The 20,278-nt window shown below is 44.9% G+C and overlaps 1 protein-coding gene across 3 annotated transcripts; it reads left to right on the top strand.

Annotated features, from left to right (window-relative positions):
- Nucleotides 1-1,176: 1,176 nt before the first annotated feature.
- Nucleotides 1,177-19,728, top strand: SLC16A9 (solute carrier family 16 member 9). 3 transcript variants are annotated; one of them, XM_039554063.1, is made up of 7 exons: nucleotides 1,177-1,228; nucleotides 5,359-5,416; nucleotides 6,859-7,087; nucleotides 14,896-15,039; nucleotides 15,914-16,009; nucleotides 17,607-18,515; nucleotides 18,842-19,728. In XM_039554063.1, exons 3-7 carry the CDS (start codon nucleotides 6,892-6,894, stop codon nucleotides 19,018-19,020), a joined length of 1,524 nt encoding a protein of 507 aa, XP_039409997.1. In that variant the 5' UTR covers nucleotides 1,177-1,228; nucleotides 5,359-5,416; nucleotides 6,859-6,891; the 3' UTR covers nucleotides 19,021-19,728. The 3 variants fall into 3 exon arrangements, with proteins under 3 accessions (XP_039409997.1, XP_010399118.1, XP_010399116.1); XM_010400816.2 differs by lacking the exon at nucleotides 1,177-1,228 and adding an exon at nucleotides 1,446-2,077; XM_010400814.2 differs by lacking the exon at nucleotides 1,177-1,228 and adding an exon at nucleotides 1,446-2,133.
- The last annotated feature ends 550 nt before the right edge of the window (nucleotides 19,729-20,278 follow it).

Raw genomic sequence — 20,278 nt, 5'->3', positions numbered from 1 at the left:
AGCCTTTGTAAATATTGCATGAAGGAGTAAGTCTGGACTGCAGGTCTGAAAAGGGGAGTGGTGCCGTACCTGTAGGAACTGCAGAGGCTGTGAACATCTGAGGTTTCATCGGAATTTCAGGTCTAGCAATATTTCAACTCTCAGAATTTCATTCAACTTTGGGAATGTTTGTATTTCCACCTGCAGTGTATCGTTACATGAGCTCTAATTGGGCAGAGGTAGCAGCAGAGCTGTCAGGCTGAACACGCCGGGATAGAGGCTGATGCTTGCTGAGTGTTCAGTCAGCTTCTGCAACAGCCTTTGCAGTCTGGAGGGTGAATATCGCAGGTGGCTGAACTTGCACGCCTTGACGACTACCATGCCGTATGTGTGACAGCGCTGGACGTGCCATGCACACGGATCCGGGTCAGGGCTGTGATGAGACGGCCTCTAAAGGCAGTGGGTGTGCTGATACACGAGTGAATTGTCTCTCCCCTGAGCTGGCAGGCTGGGGTTGCAGTGCTGCATGTGCGCTGCCTGCATCGCTGTCTGCAGCGCAAATTTGCGGCCTTTTGGCATTCCTGGTGGCGGGAGCCAGCGCCCATGCCCGTCCTGCGGCCGTTCCGCTGCCCGGGGGACCCGCGCAGGTTCGGCGCCGCGGCGGCGTGCCCGGGATAGCCCGGCCCTGCGGTGCCGCGGCGCCGGTGCAAGTAGCAGGGGATGGCGGTAGGGGGTCACCGTGCCTCGGAGCCAGGCCCTCGCCGAGGGTGGCGGGGCTGCGCTGGGGACGGGCAGGGGCCCCCGGCGGGACTCCGCGGTGAGCGCCGCTCCTCCGCCGCTGCGCGGGGCACGGGGGCGGCTCCCGCACGGCTCCGCTGCGGCCGCCCGGCCCCAGGCTGGGGACGACCCTCGGCCGGGGACGCGTGTCCGGCTGTCCCCGGGGAGAGCCGGGCAGGGGGAGGCGGCGGGGCGGGGGTCTGCCCCCGGAGCAGGGCAGCGCAGGGGTCCGCGGCAGAGGTGAGTCAGAGCCCAGCGGCGGCCCCGCCTGCCCGGAGGGGCGGGGGTCGGGGCGGCCCCCCCGCGCCGGGGCTGCGGGCGGAGGCGGTGGCGGCCCCCGGCAGCTCCTCCCCCGCCCGAGTTACAACCGGTTCGTGCCGGCCGCGGCCCGCCCGCCGCGCCGCGATGCGGGGCTGCCCCGGCTCCCCGGGGGCGGCTCCGGGCCCCCGCCCCACGGGCCGCCCGCCCGCAGGTAACGGGGCCGGGGCCCTCGGGGGACCCGCGCTTCGGGGGCGGGGGGCGCGGGTGAGGGGAGGGGGTGAGGGGAGCGGGGGCCGGGGCCGCGGGGGGCGGCCGGACGGAGCCCCCGCAGGGGCCGCTGCCCCCCCGGTTCTGCTCGGCCCGGCCGCGGTCTGCGGCGGGAGCTGTCCCGGGGGCTGGGGCTGGGGGTGGCAGGGCCGGGCCGGGGGCCCGGGAAGACTCTGCGCGGTGTCCGGGGAGAGGCTTCGGGAAAAGGAGCGGGAGCGGATCGTGCCACCGGCCCGGAGCGGCCGCATCTCTTGCTGTGCCCGACGACGGCCACCGCTCGGTGTCGGCTGTGGTGCCTCCTGGTGTGCCCTGTTGGCATCCGGAGGGCGCTAGGCGGTGTGCGACATCAAGCACCTGCCACGGGCACATGGCAGCGGGCGCCCGTCGCCATCGGTGCGTGCCCATTGCGGGAGCTCACCGGCCTCAGCGTGTACCCATTGCGGGCGCCTCGTGGCACCCCGGCGGCTTCCCCGGAGCGGGGCTCTGTGGCTCGACCCTGTCTCGCCGTGTGTGGCATAGGGACGGCGAGGGCGACCTTCAGTCACCTCTTGGTGCGCGTCACTGCGCGGATGAGCGCTTCCCGTCGAAACCGGCCTGGAGATGGAAGGCGTCAATGTGTAACGCGGGGCTGCGGAGCAGGGCTGTGGGCTGGCCCCCGAGGGCGTGGGGAGAGGCCAGGCGAGCCAGGGGCTATAAGAGGCCATCCATCCCCACGGAGACTCTGGCCAAGGAGCACGGACGGACTGAGGGAGCAGATGCCGGAGGGAGCAGATGCCGAAGGGACCCCTCGCAGGTCGTGATGCGTAACGCGACGCACATGGTGCTCTGGTATTGCAGAGGACATACCTGGTAAATCGTGTTGGCTGGTGGTTTCTAGCAGCGCCGGCTCACATCTGCCTGCACGGATGTGTGCTAGTGTCCGACAGGCAGTTATACTTGCGGGGGGGTTTCCATCCCGTCCGGAGCAGTGAGGCTCTGGAAACAGGTAGGACTGGTTCTGCTGAGCTGACAGATTTGTACAAAGCTGGCTGGTTTATGTGCTGCCCCACTGATGCCTCTTAATATAAACTAATTTTGCACAATAGAAGAACATTATCATATTGTTGGTAAGTTTTGTTCTGGTGTTTTGTTTTGTTTTAAATTTCACACTACTTCTGTCATCCGGCAGAAATAGAAGGAAACATTGATATCGACAAGCCTCTTGCTTACCTTACAGAAGGGCAAGTAGAGAAGTGTGAGAAATAGGCAGACAAGAATACTGAGAAGTAGAAGTGAAATAGATATGTTCAGTGTCACACAGGAAGCTACTGCAGTTAGAACATCAGTTAAAGTCTGATGCCATGGAAGTACAGATGCATTTGCAGTGATTTTAATGCAATGCTTACACTGTCACATCAGTACATATGCAGGTATTTGGATATGATGAGTATGTTAAAAGCAACTATAATGCACCACTCTCATGCTCAAGGTGTTCCTTGCAAGCTAAGGGTAGCAGAAATTTCAGATCGTAATTGCAAGAACTTGTCTGAAAAATAAACAGCATGTTAGAAGAAATCTGGTTCAGCTTAAAATGAGGGATGTTACTTTTCTGGCTGGTACTGTCTTGAGCTCTAGCAGTGCCTTGCAAAACTTGACTAGCCCAGTGTTAATCACGCAGTGTTTCTGCTGACATCGGCTTTCTTTGCAGCCATGTGCTGCTCGCAGAAAGCAACACACTTGCCCAGGCTCCGGCTGGGCACAGAACAAACTGGAAACAATCGTTGCTACTGTCTTTCTCAAGATTCCCTTTGCCACAGATTCATACAAGTTGCTGTGCTGAGGGCTAATGTTCCAGTGGTACTCATGTCCTTTTTTTGTGCTCATCTGTCATCTTTAAGCCAAATTCTAAGATTTATAGGAAGGGAGTTCAGTATTGTGATACTGCTGCTCAGAGCAAAGCAAATAGTTGCAGCCAGACACTTCTCTCTTTCCACATTGAAACTGTTGTTCAGTTTGTTCTCTAGGGTTTCTTTTTGTTGTGGTTGGTAAAGGCGTTCATCAAGCAGCTCTCTTTCTCTGATTCTTATTCGCAGTGAGTACAACTCACTGAAAAGCTTTTTCTGACCAAATTTCAAGTTGGTGTTCAATTCTTTGTGCTTCATGTCTCTATTTCAGTATTTTTATGTAATTTGGTTTCCTAGAGCCTGAAACAATATCCCTAGGTTTAGTGAACAGTAAGGTTTGTGAAACTGTTCCCACCTGAATCTTAAATGATGGTTTGTCTGTTACCAGGATCACACAACTCTTCCTGGTTGGTTCTGAGAAAAAAACAAAACTATTGATCACTCCCCTCTGTGTGGGCTTCTGCTTCTTTATTTTTGGTGTCCACAGTTATCTGTACAGTTTGTGTCCTCCTTCTGTACAGACAGAAAACAGTAAAAGGCACTTTGGATCCCTCCCAAGTTGATGCAGAGATTTGATGTCAATGCAAGTGAAGGTTTAATTCTCACTGTCAGTTCTTTTTCCCTGCTACCAAGCTAGTACAGTATAACTTGCCACCTTCAGGGAAGCATTAAATACTGTGCCAATAGAAAGTGGATTGATATGGTCCCAGCAGTGGCTTTGTTGTCCAGGACATCTTTAACTATCATAGCAGAGGGCTCTGGGGAACAGGCTCCTCGTGCAGGTCTGCCAGCTCCCTGCTCTCTACGGCCTTGTGCCTTCAGGGGAGTTAGAAAATACACCTCAGTTTAGGTATCAGGCACACAGCAGTGTGGGGTGAAGGAATAACCCGCAAAAAAAGGGAAGGGAAGCCAGGTCATTAAAAACAGCCCCTGGGATTTTATAGATCTGTTATTCCTCTGAGGATGATTTCTGGGGGGAAAATGATGGTGTTTTTTACTTTTCACTTGACACTTGCAGACTGTAAATGGCTTGGCACATTTAGAAAATAGAGATGGTTTTGATGCCTAAAATTTTGTTATTTAGCTGAAAGATGTGAAAGAGATGTGTGATGCAAAGTAGGAGTTGTCAGGATATAGAAGGTTGCACTTCTGCTCCTGTAAATTGGGAGCAGTTGGTTAAATTCAGTTATGCTGTGCAGCATTGCATCAGGTGCCAAACTAATCCAGAGGTTTTTAATCTTTCTATAAGAAAGGACTACATGACCTAAGACTACAAAATCTTTTATCATCTCCTGCCCTGTCCTTGCTTCCTTCCCATCAAGTGTTTAGAATAGCAGAGCTAAAGTCAGTTGTCTTTGTGCCAAATTTTAGGGCATCAATATAATGGAAATCAATATAACAGCTAAAATGTGTTTGTTTTCTAAAGTTCATTTTTTAAACAAATATGAGTTGGGGTTATTCATTGTCTACCTCCTTATTGTAGAGTTTTTCTGAAAACTTCCTTGCTTTGTCTCATTGTCTGCTTTTAAAGCTGTTACTTATTTCCACTATTTTTTCCTCTAGGCAGGGACGAAACAAGCCAAGCGATAATTACTTAACTCCTGGAGAGATGCATAGATCTCTTGGTGACTGCATTCAAATAGCTCAAATATTTCATGTAGAAATACGGGGATTCCCTTTCGTGTAAAGGATATTGTTATAGGAAAGAACCTATAAGCAGCTTTTTAATGCTTTGGTACCTTATGGTAGGGAATGACTTCTGTCTATCCCAGCTGCCACCCTTGCATCTCATGGGATCATGGGACACTCACCAGGCTCTGGAGTGAGTCAGAGCTTACATTTGTAACTGAAACAAATAACTTTGTAACATTTGTGCCTGGGAATGTTGTATCTTCAAGGACAGTCAGTATGTTAAAATTGTAAATCACTCCCAAAGGACCCAGAACGTCAAAATGTATTTTACATTAGCGGGCAATGTTTTTGTTATTTGAGGGCTCAAGGCTGCTGTCAGATGGTAATTAATTGCAGGGGATCAGTACTTCTCCACTGAGATAACTTGATTGCTTCTGAAGTTCCTCTGAGAAGATATTAAAAAGAAGACATTTCATGTGAAGCCACCATTTTTTTCAGAGTTGTGTTAACTGCTGCAGTGATACTTTGGCTGAAAACTTCCTTTGTTCTTTTTCTGCAGGTAGTTGTCACATGAAGGTACATTTATAGGAAGCTGACGGACTTTTTTGTCATCATCTGTGAGTATCTACCCTCAAAGTAACATTTAAGTGCATCTGTAAGGTACAACTGGCCTTTTTCATGTCTCTATACAATTATTCCTCAAAATTTTATACTGTAGTGTTTTTGGTAAGTTTTCCATGCAAATTCTTTAAAATTGCCCAAGAAAATTGAGGAGCTCGAATGGGAATTCTGTTACTGTCTGCTGTTTTTCCCCATTGCTTTCATACAGCAGTATTTTTTTTCCATTTCCTCTGGGTTATAAGTCAAAAAGGCAGTGCAATGCATTTATTTTTCTGCTTTGCCTCTTGGGAGACTCCCAGAGCAGAGTTGTTACTGCAGCGCTCTTAATGCTTAAGCTGCAGTGTGGAGATGGTCCTTGAGAATATTTCATGAAGAAAACAGGGTGAGACCTTATCTCTTTCTATCTTCCAGGATAAAGGAAATAAAACTGTTGAGAATCTTATGTCTGGTTAGTGTCAGAGCCAGGAACAGAGCATGGGTTTTGTGATAATCACTCAGGCAGATTGCTCCCTGCAGAGAGGGAGGGCAGGCTGGTTGTGTGCACAGGGGGACTCCAAAGCAATGCAGCCTGGAAAACCTGTAAATTCTTTGCTAGATTTTAGAAGTATTGATCCCTACATTCACCTTGAGAAGGTGTGAGGGCGGTGGGCTATTTAAAGCCATAGGTGCACAGGTGATGGATTGTGCCATGCAAAGGAGCAAGGTGGTATTTCTGCAGTCCAGGAAGGGATTGCCAATTTGAGGAAGGCTGATGTGTGCCAGCTGCACAGAGGGCAGACACTCTAACAGGTTATAGCAGATTTTTGTGTGCATGTTTACTGCTGTCATGTCTTGGCATATAAGCCACACCTGTACCCAGTCTTAGAGCTCACTTCACTAATATATACAAAGTGATTTTTGGGTACAACACTCTACACATCACTTTGTTGACAGAGCAGAGTACTAAACTGTTACTACTGCCCAAAATGTCAGTCTTCCTCTTGGTCTGCCCCGCCCAGAGTGCACCATCTGGTGGCAAACACCCTAATAAGTGGCAAGATACTATGCTGAGGTGGGAACTGAGCAGAGATTTTTTACTTCTTTTTTGATATTCATGGTTTTAACAGAAGGTGACCGTGATGCATCTCTCAGATGTTATTGCCTGAGGTTTTCACAAAGCCTGTTTAACACTCAGCACATTGAACGTTTCTCCGTCATACAGTGCTGGTGTATGTACAACTTACCACGCTTTGAGCACTGTCTCTGTCACACAGCAGAGGTGGAAGTATGGCAGTTCTAATTTTCATGGCCTGTCTGCTGTGCTGCAGCTGTTCCTTGAAGGCTGGCTGAACCCAGCCTCTGTCGGAGTGTGCACTTCTCTGCACAGCTCCCTCGTGTTCACAGACCTCGCTCAGTCACGCTTCTAACGCTCTGTTGTGTTTGGGCTTTGTTTGCACAGGTGCTGCCCCTGCCTCTGCACCCGGCTGACAAGATGGTATTTCGGAAGCCACCAGATGGTGGTTGGGGCTGGGTGATTGTTGTCGTTTCCTTCTTCACCCAGTTCCTGTGTTATGGATCACCGCTGGCGGTGGGAGTCTTGTATTTGGAGTGGCTGGATGCTTTTGGAGAAGGGAAAGGCAAGACTGCTTGGGTTGGATCGCTAGCAAATGGAATTGGATTGCTTGCCAGTAAGTGCAGAAGCAGTATCTATCTTAAATTGAAACATTTCCAACTGATGCTTTCATCTCTGTGTGCTCTTGGAATTGTATCAGAGACAGCTGCAAATGAGGGTGCTGCATTTTTGTTTTAGGTCAAGATGGGTAAGAAGATTACATTTATATTTTCACTATGCATAAACCAGAGCAATATAGCAATAAAAGAGCAATAAAGATATTCCCTTTAGAAAATTCAACATAATTGTATTTGAATAAAGCCACACTCTGGGAAGCTGAATGGTAATTTTGTTGACACAATTTTATTTTTTTTTTAAATGAGACTTTAAGACTAACATTTACATTATTGTCCTAAAATCAGAGCAAACTGTTAGTCTGAAATGGTTCAATTGCTTTATGGAAAAAAAGTCAGTTAATAAACCAGTTACTAATTTTTCAGCTCTAGCAGTAAACCTACCAGTTAGGGCTGGTGAGGGCTCCTTTGCACTCTCTATTTAAGAAAAAACTCCCTTTGAAGGCTGGAATGTTGTGGCTAAAAGTAGCTTTAAATAAAGCAACTTTACTGGAAGCTTTTCTATTATAAGACTTGGAGAGTAACGGCAGAGTTTTAGGGAAATAAACCCCCACCTTGAAATTTCCCAGGTTGTTGTTGTTTTAATATCAGGAATGGGTATTTACTGGATCATATAATTAACTTCTGTTTTTCAAAGATTTGCCATGGGAACTATTATCTATTGGCTGAACCTGGAAAAAATTGCCTGTCAGCAGGGTAACTGCTACAGGCAAAAACAATAATGTGGTTTAATGGACAAAATGCAGCTCAGGATCCTGAGGAAACTCCTTAAAAGAAAGCTGATGTTCCAATAGCAATACAGTCCTGAATAAAGAGCACTGCTTTGTATGGCACCAGAACTGAGCAAATACTGGCGGAAGAGAAATGGGCAAGGGCAGGTGGATCACTAAGCACAAGAAGACACATTCAGTCTCAGGGTGTGAGTAAAGGACTGTACATTGCTCTTCCATCATACTTTTCTATTTTTCTGTATTATGGGTATTAACTCCTGCTGTTAGTACATCAAGACCTAAATAAATGAGTGAGAGAGTGAAGTGGGAGGAAAATAAGGATAAATAAGGTGACTACTGAAGGAAAAACTAGGCAGAAAGAAGTTGCAAGAGAAGAACACCCTCTTGTAGGAGATAAGAAGTCTCTGGCTCTGTTAAGAGCCTCAACCCCCTTTCCCTTATGTCAGCATTGTGCTGGTTTCCAGATTTCTTAGTGCCCTCTGTCTTGCTACTGTGAATGATTGTTAGCAGCGTGCTTTGTGGCTGTGCTGGTTTTGGCTGGGGTTAGAGTTCATTTTCTTCTCAGCGGCTGTGTTTTGGATTTGTGCTGAATGCAGGGTTGATAATGCAGAGATGTTTTTGTTATTGGTGAGCAGGGCTAACAGAGCCAAGGCCTTTCCTGCTGTTCCTGCTGCCATGCTGGCCAGGAGTCTGGGGGTGCATAGGAAGTCAGGAGGAGACACAGCTGGGACAGGTGACCCCAACTGACCAAAGGGATGGTCCATGCCATGTGACATCATGCTCAGTATATAAACTGGGAGGAGAAGGAGGAAGGGGGGATCTTCTGAGTGACGGCATTTGTCTTCACGAGTAACCATCACATGTGATGGGGCCCTGCTCTCCTGGAGAGGTCTGAACACCTTCTTTCCCAGCCATGGGAAGCAGTGAATGAACTCCTTGGTTTGCTTTGCCTGCATGCAAAACACGCTCTGCTTTCCCTATTAAACTGCCTTTATCTCAACTCAAGAATTTTCCAGCTTTTAGCCTTCTGAGTCTCCCCATTCCTGCTGGTGGGGGAGTGAGCCAGTGGCTGAGTGGGCTTGGTTGTGGCTGGGGTTAAACCATGACAGCAGCAAATGGAAGTTTCTGTGACTAAGTAATAAAAATCAAACTGATTTTGGTATAAAATGATTAAATGAAGTTTTGACAGGTTAGGAGGAATGGTGTCTGTCCATGTGATTTTATTCTTTCAGTTTGACACTCAGAAGCTTAATAATCATTCCTACCTTTTATGCGTTCAAAGGAAAGTACAGGGAAGGTCTTTTAATTACATTGATGTTATCAGAGTTGGCTGAAAACAAATTCTATGTTTCCAGCTCCACCTGAAATGAAAGATCCCGCTGTTTATCAAGGTGGATAATGATAAATCTACTAAATTTCCTCCTTGAAAGTATGCAATCTTATGATACAAGTTGTTTAGTTTTAGTTTTTAGCTGATGAATAATGTTATCTTTAAGTGGTAGGTTTCGAAGTGCCCCTTGATTAGTGTGATGGATGTCTAGTGCATTTAATCAAATTACTTCTAAATATTCTTTAAAGCCTGTAACTTGATACAGTCTTTTTGTCATGGTGCAAGAGACTCCCACACTTTTATTTAAGGCTCTACTGAAGAGCCATTTAGACTCTTCTGTGAGCTCTCATCAACTTAACATCACCTTTGTGAAGCTGTAGATGCCAGTCTGGATGGGTACTGGATGCCAGTATGGCAGTTAATGGTAGATAAGCAGCTACAGACAGGAAATAAGTCCGTGTCCATTTTCTTGGGAAGGCTTTTCTCTTTGATAGCACTGGCAATCATTTTCACCAGCTTCTGCAGCAGAAAAAGTTAGGGCCAGTGACTCTGCTGTATTAGTACTGTAATTTCACCAAACACAAGAAAACGTGTATGGCATGTGGCACAGAAAAAGGTTCTGTGTCTTCTCCCCTTCCTTCTGTACATGTAGTCTGAAACATTTTTTTAAGCAGCTGATGCTGGTGAGCACTTTCATGTTTGCTGCATTGGTATACTTTCTGAATTGTTTACTTCTGACTTATGTGAGAGCTAAACTTAGACTGGAGACATAGAAACCCAGTCCAGCACCTTGTTTATTTGGATTCATTTCCTGAGCACCTGGTGTTCGATTTCTGTCCTTTTGCTCGCAGCACAGACGGTGTTGCTAAGGCCAGTGTCCAGCCTGAGCCGGACTGTTCGCGTCGTCAGCTGGAGAATGGAGCAGCGCAGGGACCTGGCTGAGCTCTTCCTTGTAGGGTGACTTGGGTTATGGCTTTCTGTGATGAAACCTTGCAGAGCATTGGAAGAAATGTGCCTACAACAGTGAAAGACAAGCATCAGTGTTATTGTAGAGGGTAGAGGTGAGAGCTTCTCTGCAGAATTAGGTGTTACAACATCAATCAGGCTATGGCAGATGTGGCATATGGCTCCAGGGCTTGTTGCACAGGAAGAAATTGGAAAAGCTTAGTAGGTTTCCCTTACTAAAACAGGCCGGAGGAGGATATTTATGTATATTCTTGAACATCATGTGTTTCTTCTGCACCAAGTGTTCTTAATTTTGCATCCATTTGGAGCCTGAAATTAAATTTGATCCATGTTACACTTGTTAAAAGCAAAACAAAGACCTTGGCGCCTGTAATAGGCACCACAGCTGTTTATAGTAAGAGTTGACTTCACAGTCCTTGGCACAGGAGGAGACACCAGCAATGTCTCCATTCCTACTTCCCCTCATTAATGGAGAAAGAACAAAGGGAGGATCCTCTCTTGAAAGGCATGCCTTGATAATTTGATGAGGTGTTTCTGCTGGTCTGAGGCATTCAGTGCTAGATGTTTAAAAAGCTTAATTTTGTGTTTGCAAGCAACAATTTTACTTCTCTATAACTGCCTTTGCAGCATCTACATATTTTTGGACAAAACCCTCACACATACATAGCTTCCACTGTACAGTACGGAAGCTGTAAATAGCTTGTGCGTAGGGGAGAGGGTGTCCCCAAGATTCCTCTGAAAAAAGCCCAGTTCATATAACAAGTTTTTTTAGAAGGAAACTGTCTTTCCAATCAGCTGGGAGTGGGTTGCTGCCCAGTATAAAAAGCTTTTTTTCCGATCTATATTCGTATCCAAAGTACAGGCATTTGGAGAATATTCTATTTATTATAACCAGCTTTTAGAAATGCGCTTAATATGCAAAAAATATTCTTGTGTTCTGTCCAGTGGATTTTACATGCCAGTCCATGACCATTTTTTCTACTCTACAGTTTCAACAGGCTCGGACAGATACCCAGGTAGGGTGGGTCAGATTAATGCAGGTGATAAGAAAAAGAATTCAGTTGTCCAATATTGCTTGTTTAGCAAAAGGTTTTGTGTGTGTGTGAGGTGAAGGAGGGAGGACCCTTGAGATGAGTGAGTGGAAGGAGGGAGTGTTGTTTTGCAGAATTGTTTCGACTTTGTGTGAAAATATTGAGGAAGAAAGTGCTAGTTCTTGATGTCCATGAAACAAAACAACTTTGTACTTGTCAGGAGGTCAGCAAATTGCACTAAGTTTAATAAAGTTCCTGAGTGAGCAGCAGGTGGTTTGTTTTCATGTCTCAAGGACTCTCTGTCACATCCAGGTCTCACTGAGGGTAAAGTATTTAATTCAAAATAATCTTAATAAAAATACCAATGTACAAATGATCCCTTCTAGGTGTTCTTCCTCTTTGGTCTCTCTGTATGAAGATCTGCTGTGAAAACCAATCTTCCTTCTGCTGTTGCTTCCCATTTTGTCTGGGGATCCTGTTGACTGCTGCCCTGATAATTGTGTTGCTGACTGTGAGCTGTGACAGGTCGTGTGCATAAGAGCAGTGTCTGCTCCTGTGCTCAGTCTTTCTTCCTAGAGTTAGCTGTCATTCCTATAAACTGAGCTGGTATCTTTTTTTGGTAGAGTTTGGTCTAGTTTTAAGAGACATCATTTGGAAAGGAAAAAGCCCTAGGGATTTTATTTGTAAAAGAAGTAAATATTTATCAATGTCATCAAATATTGTACTAGTTCCAGTGCTAACCCCTGGAGCTGCTGGCAAACGGAACAAAAATGCTGTTTCTTAAGCTATTTTTCGTGCTTACTATTGAGGGTTGCCACTGTGATTTTTTTTATGTTGCTCATATTATGGTGAGAGTCAGCTAATGAAAACCCTTATGCTGCCTGAAGGGCTGTTTCCTGTGTGGCTGGATGCAGACTCCTGCATTCCTCAGAATGCCCACTTCGAGCAAAATCCACAGGGCAGGTCTGACTCCCACTCTGTGAAAGTTGGATTTTTAGTAGAATTTAGTGCCTTGAACCCATTGTGCTTCAAATTTTTGTAAAGAATAACAAGTTGGTGTACAGTCAACTCCTGTGCAAGTACCATGGTAATAACTGAAGGTGCTGTGCTGGGTGGGAAAAAAAAAAGCCAGTGTTATGGGAAACAGAGAAAGGGAAGCAGTGCGAGGAGGCAGGAAAGGACAAAGATGCTGGCTGTCATGGGGACTGTCTTTTGTGACTAATTTTCTAGCAGTGTGATGAGTGTGAAAGTTGTGCCTAGTGTGAAGGGGAAGAGGGAGCTGTTTTTCTTCTCAACCCAGAGACCTATAATAACTATTTTAATACTTATATTGGCACTGCTTCTTATAAACAGGGCTGTTGCTGAGCTGCCAGATCTCTTGCTGTGTGAGATGGCAAATTGATACTGAGCTAACTGGAGCAGGTTCTTCAGTTTTGTGCCGGTTGTTTTCCATGTTAGAGCAAAAAGAACTCTTTGTACTCTTCGTTCTCCTTTGGGATTAGATTTTGTAAATGGGAGAAGCTGAAAGAGCATCTCCTTGGACCCTGTCAGGGATGGTTTTGATCATGTTCCAGTGGAGATGTCCTTGTCAGGTTATGAAGACACATCTTTCAACTCTGTCTCTCTCTTGTTCTGGCTTGGGGTCAGACGGTCCAGTTTCACCTTGGATGCTCTAGCAGGGGTCAGTGACATCTGTACCAGCACCATCACTCCAGACTGGACAGAGACCTTCTGAAAGTAGCTGTGTCAAAGTACAGAGAGCAGGCTGAAGGGAAATGCTGTTTGTTTTAGCAAAGTAGTGGGTCAGAAATAAAGAATAGAAAGAGTGCAAATTCCTCTGCTTAATTGAATTATATTAACACTACCTTCTGTTCTTTTAGTGTAGAAGAATTCTTCATGTAATACAGAGTCAATCCTTTATTTATTTTCAAATCCCGTGGTTTTAGGAAACATACCAATCTTAATTTGCCAGTTCTAGCAATTAATTCTGAGAATCAGCAACAATCTAATGCTCTCAGCTTTTGTTCTCAGCGTGTTACTCTGCCCAGGTTACACTGGCCAGCTTTCATTCCCACAGCATGCTGACTCTTGAGAAGCAGCAAGTGCTTAGATCTTCCCTTTTCATTGCTTCCAAAATCCAATTAAACCTTCCTTTCCTGGAATATGTTCTTGATTCCTCTGTAACTCTGACTCTTTGCCTGGATAAGCCCCAGGTCAGACTTACCCCCCTTTCCATTCCCTGGGCAGATAGTTCTAATGTGGGGCAAAATTCTGACCTGCCCTGTCTTTGAGGATGGTTTCACCTGCTGACGTATCTCTGCTCCTGCCTGCCAGAACTGCTTGTCCCATGGCCGGCAACCACAGGAAACCCTTGCCTGCATTCCCAGCTGCTCGCTCCTGTCTGCAAACCTAGGCAAGCACCATCCCCAGGCTCCAACTGCTGACCTCCTATCACCTTTCTGGGCTCACCTCCCTTCTGCTGGGAATCTCAGTTACGTGAGTCAGGGAGCACTAACCTTGACAAGTGGCAGACTCCAAAATTACTGCTTTTGCAGATTGAACTGACCATGGTAGTATGTGTATCACTTCAAATGAGATGCAAGTGCGGTGAGGTGGTTTGGTGTGTTTGTACTAAATAATGGCATTCATCGGTGTATCTAACTTCTAATCTCAGAGTTGCTGAGTGTAGGAATGGGGCTAATATCTAAGTTTATGTATGAATGTTTGGAACTCTGCTGGGTTTCAGATAAATTGTCTCTGCAAACCAAGTCCCTTCCTGGTTGATTACTTATGCAGGGCACCAAGCTGGCATGCTACTTAAGACTAAAAGGTGTATTCCAGGTCACACAACTGAAAATAAGTGATTGTTCTACAATTTCTGTGTAGAGAGAACTGGCTGAGTAGAGGAGAGTATGAATTCTGCCCCACTTTGTTCTTGTTTTGAAGAACTAGGAGAACTAAGAACCGAGAAATATTGGGGAATAACCCCTCCTGAACTTGAATGTTGCTTGGCTTTTCTCAGTAAGTGACTTTTATTTTCTGTAGTTTTACAGGAGAAACTGAGATAGGTAGTAAAGAGTTATTTGTGGGTATTTAATTCCCTTGAAAATCAGGGAAGAATGGTGTTTGTCTGGTATACCAGCAGATATTCCCTCTGTGTAAGCACCAGGTGGCATTCTTACCATGACTATGATCCCAAGTTACTATTTCTCCATTTCAGTTTTGTAAATTGCACACCAAGGTACTGCCTTTCTGAAACACAGTTTTTGTGCTCCATCAGAAAACACCTACTTGTTCAAGGCCTGGCTGATGGTCTGTCTTGGTTTCATGACTCAAGATGAAGATCGTTTCCAGAACCTTTGTGCACTTTAGCTGTGTGGTGACAGTGTTACAGTCCAGTATCTTTTGTATCTTCCTATGTTTCACTTGCTCTTTCCCTCCCAGCCCGAGGACCCTTTCATGGCCTCGATGTTCAGTTTCTCCTTGAGCAAAAATTTTACAAGCCTGACCTTGAATGTTTTTAAAACCGTTTTAGAGAACTCTGTGAAAAAGAGTACTCTGAATGGGCATTTAATATAATTATACATTTAAATCGTTACCACAAGAAACATTTCCAAAGACAGATATTTTTTAAGAAGTTTTCCTGGTGCTGGTGTTTATTAGGAATGTTTTTCCTTTTTTTTTGCTTCTAGGTCCTGTCTGCAGTATATGTGTATCATCTTTTGGAGCAAGACCAGTAGCTATCTTCAGTGGCTTTATGGTGGCTGGAGGTCTCATGATGAGCAGTTTTGCACCTAACATATACTTTCTTTATGTTTCATATGGAATAGTTGTTGGTAAGAAACAGCTTCCTTTCATATTGAGACTTAGTCTTGATTATTTTGAGTCTTGGTTTATGAATATGAAATGGGAAACTGATTCACAGAGGCAGTGGTAGTCTGGGACTTGATTTATCAAGGAATACTTTACTTTTGGGCAGGGAGGGAGGGGTGTTGCACGGGCAGGCTGTTGCCATGTAGTAAAAGATAAAAAAAATGTAAATGTTCATGAGGGATTGAAAACAGTTTGTCCTCTGTTGACACAATTGTTAAAGATGGAGAAGCTGAGGTTTTACCTAAGGGCTGGAATCGAGCAGGTCTTCTGCTGGCATGAAATGCCAATCTTAAAGGAATAATAAATCTCTCTTCTGGAATTTTGTCACATGCTCATTCTAATTTGATAAATTAGAGATCATTAGGGAGCAACGTTGTTCTCCACGTTACTGGATTGAACCTAAAATGCTGTGCTAGAGGCATGAAAATGCTGTTGTCCTGGCAGGTGGTGACCTGCCCCTCTGTGCTGCTGTGGGTGGCTTATCAAATTAACTGTGTCAGGAATTTGGGCACCTCGCTGGCCAGCAGGGCCCTGGCATCGTGCTGGCCGGGCGTGGAGCCATGGGGAGGCAGCTCCACTGAGCTCTGGGGCCAGCCCTGGGCTCAGAGCCCTGGAGCCCTCCCACAGAGCCCAGAACTGTGCTGGGGAGCTCCTCAAACCCAGCCAGCTGCACTCAGGCTCAGCAGCCAGGGCAGGGAGGCTGATCACCCTGTACTGAGCCAGGGTTCAAAGGTACCTCAGTACCCAGGGTGCAGGCAGCATCACCTGGGGGATAACAAAGGGCCATTCATTTCCCAGGGGATGGAGCATGCTTTATATCTAACTCTTCTTATGCAGGTCTTGGATGTGGCCTTTTGTATACTGCAACAGTTACCATCACGTGCCAGTATTTTGACAAACGCAGAGGCCTTGCACTTGGTCTGATTTCAACAGGTAGGACTTTTAATTGTCATTCTCTCCAGCTTTTCAACTCTGATACAGCCACCATTACCCTGGCAATAAAAACCAGGGGATTATGTTTTTCTGAATTACTTCCCAGTAACTTAAGAAAGTTATTACATTCTTAAATCAAAATGTCAGTAGCAATGAAGAGAAAAACTCAGGCTTCAGATAAAATAGTCACTACACTTGCAGGTGTATGCTATGGGTCATCAATATAGATGAGGAAAGGATATTCACTGAAGTGAAAGCAGACTCATGTAGCTTGGGCTGCATGCCATGGATAATGAGAGGAAACATTCCACAGAGTCCTCTTTTTCTCTTTGTTCTTACCCGGGATCAGAGGTGAGAAAGAGATTGGAGATGCAGGTTATAAATGCTGCATCACCACTACCTGACATTAGCTGTACTTTTACACTTTTTAATGGCCCAAGTAGGAATGGTAGGAATGGTTACAGATGGCTGTTGTCCCATGCCTTGCTTCCTGTGTGCCATGGAGTGTCTGCTCGGACCTGTTTTCTCAAGTGGCTGTCAGTGAGGAGAGACAGGGTCAGTATAATCAGTGTTGTGAGATACTGATACCACATCCTCACAAGCTGAGTAAAGGGGAGCTTCTGCAGAAATGTTTCTTGGGATCATTTTCAGTGGCTTTTGTTTGGATTCCAGGTAGCTTGCCTTAAAGCCTGACCTTAATAAACTGTACTTAATTTTAGTACCTGGAAGAGAAAACAAGCATGAATTTTGTAATTGATTTTTCCTGTGTTTAGCACCGAAGTATATAAATGGCTTATATATAACCTAGAGACAGTCTTCAGGAAATAATTTTAAAGTTTGTCATTAAATTGACTTGAAAAGCAATGCACTGTGTTTGTGAGAGGACATCCACTAATTACAATGGATCTGTGCTCACTTCAGCCAAGAGCCTTTTCTTTAAATTACTGGCATTGCATTAAATGCTTGTGTTCATAGTAATTTCTTACTCTTCAGTGTTTCCTTCTGAATGGCCAAATTTCTCAAATGCATTTTTAGTCCTGTAGAGCTTCAGAAATGCCTTTGGAGTAAACTCCCACCAGGCAAACCCCATTCCTTAAACACCAGGCAGTCAAGGACTGCTTCTAGGAGGGGTCCTGGTGAACCCCTGGTCTGTTCCTGCTTGAGAGAAGGAAGGTGGCAGCGAAGAGGAGAAAGAGGAAAATGCTGGAGTCTGAAATTCAAACTGTGATAACTGAAAATGGTACCTGAAGGGATGGATATATGTATGTGAGTGCAGGGCAGAAGGGTGGCTTAATAGTTCTCTGATGTTTTTCATCGGATATAGTACAGGTTCTACTTGTTTCTAAAGTGTCTGCTAGTGTTATTTGTCACAAATTGTTCAGATATTTTGAGATTTTTTAAAATTTTGTGGCTACTCAATAAAGAAACTGTAACTTCAGGAGGGACGATGACTTAGCAGTTCATGAAACTGGGGAGAGAGGAGCACAAATGACCATTCCTGTGACTGAATTCATAGCTGCTGAATTGTGGAATTTTGTTAGAGCTGAAGAATGGTCTTGGTTCTTCAGTTTAAACCAAACTTATTTTTCTTTTATAGGATCAAGTGTTGGACTCTTTATATATGCAGCGCTGCAAAGAGAGCTCATCGAGCTGTATGGACTGGATGGGTGCCTGCTAATAGTCGGTGCCCTGTCTCTAAATATATTAGCATGTGGCAGCCTAATGAGACCTTTGGAATCATCCAGTTCTCCTCCACCAGAGAAAATGTGTGTAGACAAAGTCCCAGACCAATATTTTGTTTACCATGAAAAGGAAAAGACTGTTGAAGAAAACATTAGCATCCTTGAAAAGGGCTATATTGATGAAAAATGTGTGAACAATGTGCCTGATTGCAAACAGGAGAGCATTTTGAGTAAGAATGTATTGAGCTCAATAAACGTAAATGAGAAAGACACTTACAAAAAGAAAGTTGTGGAACAGACAAACTTCTGCAAGCAACTCGCCAAAAGGAAGTGGCAGCTCTATTTGACCTACTGGAAGGAGACCATGGTTCTTTTCAAGAACAAAGTATTTTCAGCTCTCTTTGTTGCCATCTTGCTCTTTGATATAGGTGGATTTCCTCCTTCTCTGCTCATGGAAGATGTAGCAAGAAGTGCAAACATCAGTGAAGATGACTATTTTATGCCCCTTATTTCCATTATTGGCATTATGACGACTGTTGGCAAACTTATTTTAGGAATACTGGCAGATTTTAAGTGGGTTAACACTTTATATCTCTATGTAACTACCTTATTAATGACAGGAGTGGCCTTGTTTGCAATTCCATTTGCCAAAAGTTACCTTACCTTAGCGATGCTTTCTGGGATTTTGGGTTTTCTAACTGGGAACTGGTCAATTTTTCCATATGTAACAACAAAGACGGTGGGGATTGAGAAACTGACTCATGCCTATGGGATATTGATGTTCTTCGCTGGACTTGGGAATAGCCTCGGACCACCAATTGTAGGTAAGGTCAAGGTGGACAGTATAAACTGAATGTGAGCTTGTCACAACCAGACAGAATTCTTTTGCATGTCTAATAATAATGGAAAGATGAAATCAAAATCTGCAACAAAAAATAAAGTCTGTTAGGCTGATTTTGTTCATAACTTGGCTTTGAGGAAAAACACATTTCATGTCCAAGAGGTGAAATTGTATTATAGGTTTGGCCTATTTTATTTCATTTTATTTAGTTGTTTGGGGATTTAAATTTTAATTTATATGATGTTTCTCTAAGTTACCAGTGCTGTGTTACATTTCACTGATGGGCTTCTCTCTTGTCCCCACCCTCAGGCTGGTTTTACGACTGGACGCAGGAGTACGACACTGCTTTCTACTTCAGTGGCTTTTGTGTCCTGCTGGGTGGATTTCTCCTGCTGTTGGCAGCACTGCCCTGCTGGAATGCCTGCACCAATCAGGGCTCCAAGCTGCCTCCAAATACTTACTCCTACAAAGTTGCATCTAATGCTTAGGTGACAACTGGAAAACACTCTGCGCCTTTTTATATTATATAGCAAAGTATTTTAGTAATTTTCCACTTATTTATGAAGCCCACAAATCCTCTTTCCACTAGAAAAATTCCATTGTTGCTTGTTTTTCAGTTCCTTTTTCTTCTTTTATTAAATGCTATTTTTTAAAAGTCTTATTTTGTCTACTATGCACCATGTTTTCAGCCTTTGTCTACTGTAATTTCCTTTCACCCTGTAAATGGGATGTTCTGCTGTACTATCAGCTGTGCTTTTTTTTTTAAGGTGGGTTCATATGGAGGGGTGAACACTTTGAAGCCTGCTCCTTATAAGAGAAGGCAGGCATTTCTGCCACCTTCTATAGGTCTCCAAGTTACACAATTAGGCTTTACAAAACAAGAATTTGCCTTATTAAAATATAATACTGTGGCAAGGTGCTTTTAACATCATGCTTAGATTAACTTTTTTTGTTTTTTTTAAAGTTTCTCCAATTTACAATTAAGTGCCAATTGTGGGAGGGAGAAGAGGGGAAACAAAATCATCCTTGTGTTGCATAACTGAAGAGAACATTATGATGAAAGTAAAGATTCTTACTACCACTGCGACTAAGAACCATGTTTATAAATATTGCACATTTTGTGAAGTCTGTTTATAAAACTGTTGAACCAAAACCTTTTAAACCAAGGAATAAATGTGATTGTTGAAACCATGAAAGGAAGTGCTGCCTTGGTTATGCAAGTTCATAGTCTCTATATCAAGGCTGGAGAGGTGCTCACTGAAGCCCACAGGTGAGTGTCTCTAAGGAAGTCACCCACAGTCTGGTGGTACTGGGGGCACATAGCCACAGTTCAGTAGGTTGAACCTGCTGCAGAGAGCTTAATCATAGGGCTTTCAACAAAGTAGCCTGATTAAAAAGGGAAAATGTGTCAGCAATGTCATCTCTGCTGTCCTTTTTTGGTATGGATATAGCAAGGAGAAAAGTCAGTAACAGAAAGCAAGAAAAAGCACGGGGGAGGGTTAACAGAAGAAGTTCAGGGAAAGCTGATTGGGAAAGAGCTGCAACACCTGAACACCAAACAAGTCAGTGAAGAGAGAGCCCTTGAAACCTCCTGCCTCTCTAGCTGCAGGCTGCCCCTGTGTGGGTGTTGGGTTTTCCTGGCATGGCTGGGGGAACAGTGTGTGATGTTGAAGCCCTTCCTGAGCCAGGCAGATGCAAAGACAGGGTGACTTGGCTGGCTCTGCACTGCCCTGTGTGCCCTGTGCA

Source organism: Corvus cornix, chromosome 6 (assembly GCF_000738735.6).
Source record: "Corvus cornix cornix isolate S_Up_H32 chromosome 6, ASM73873v5, whole genome shotgun sequence".
NCBI classification, from domain to species: Eukaryota; Metazoa; Chordata; class Aves; order Passeriformes; family Corvidae; genus Corvus; species Corvus cornix.
Note: the sequence above shows the minus strand (reverse complement) of the source record. Positions and strands in the feature narration are given on the sequence as shown.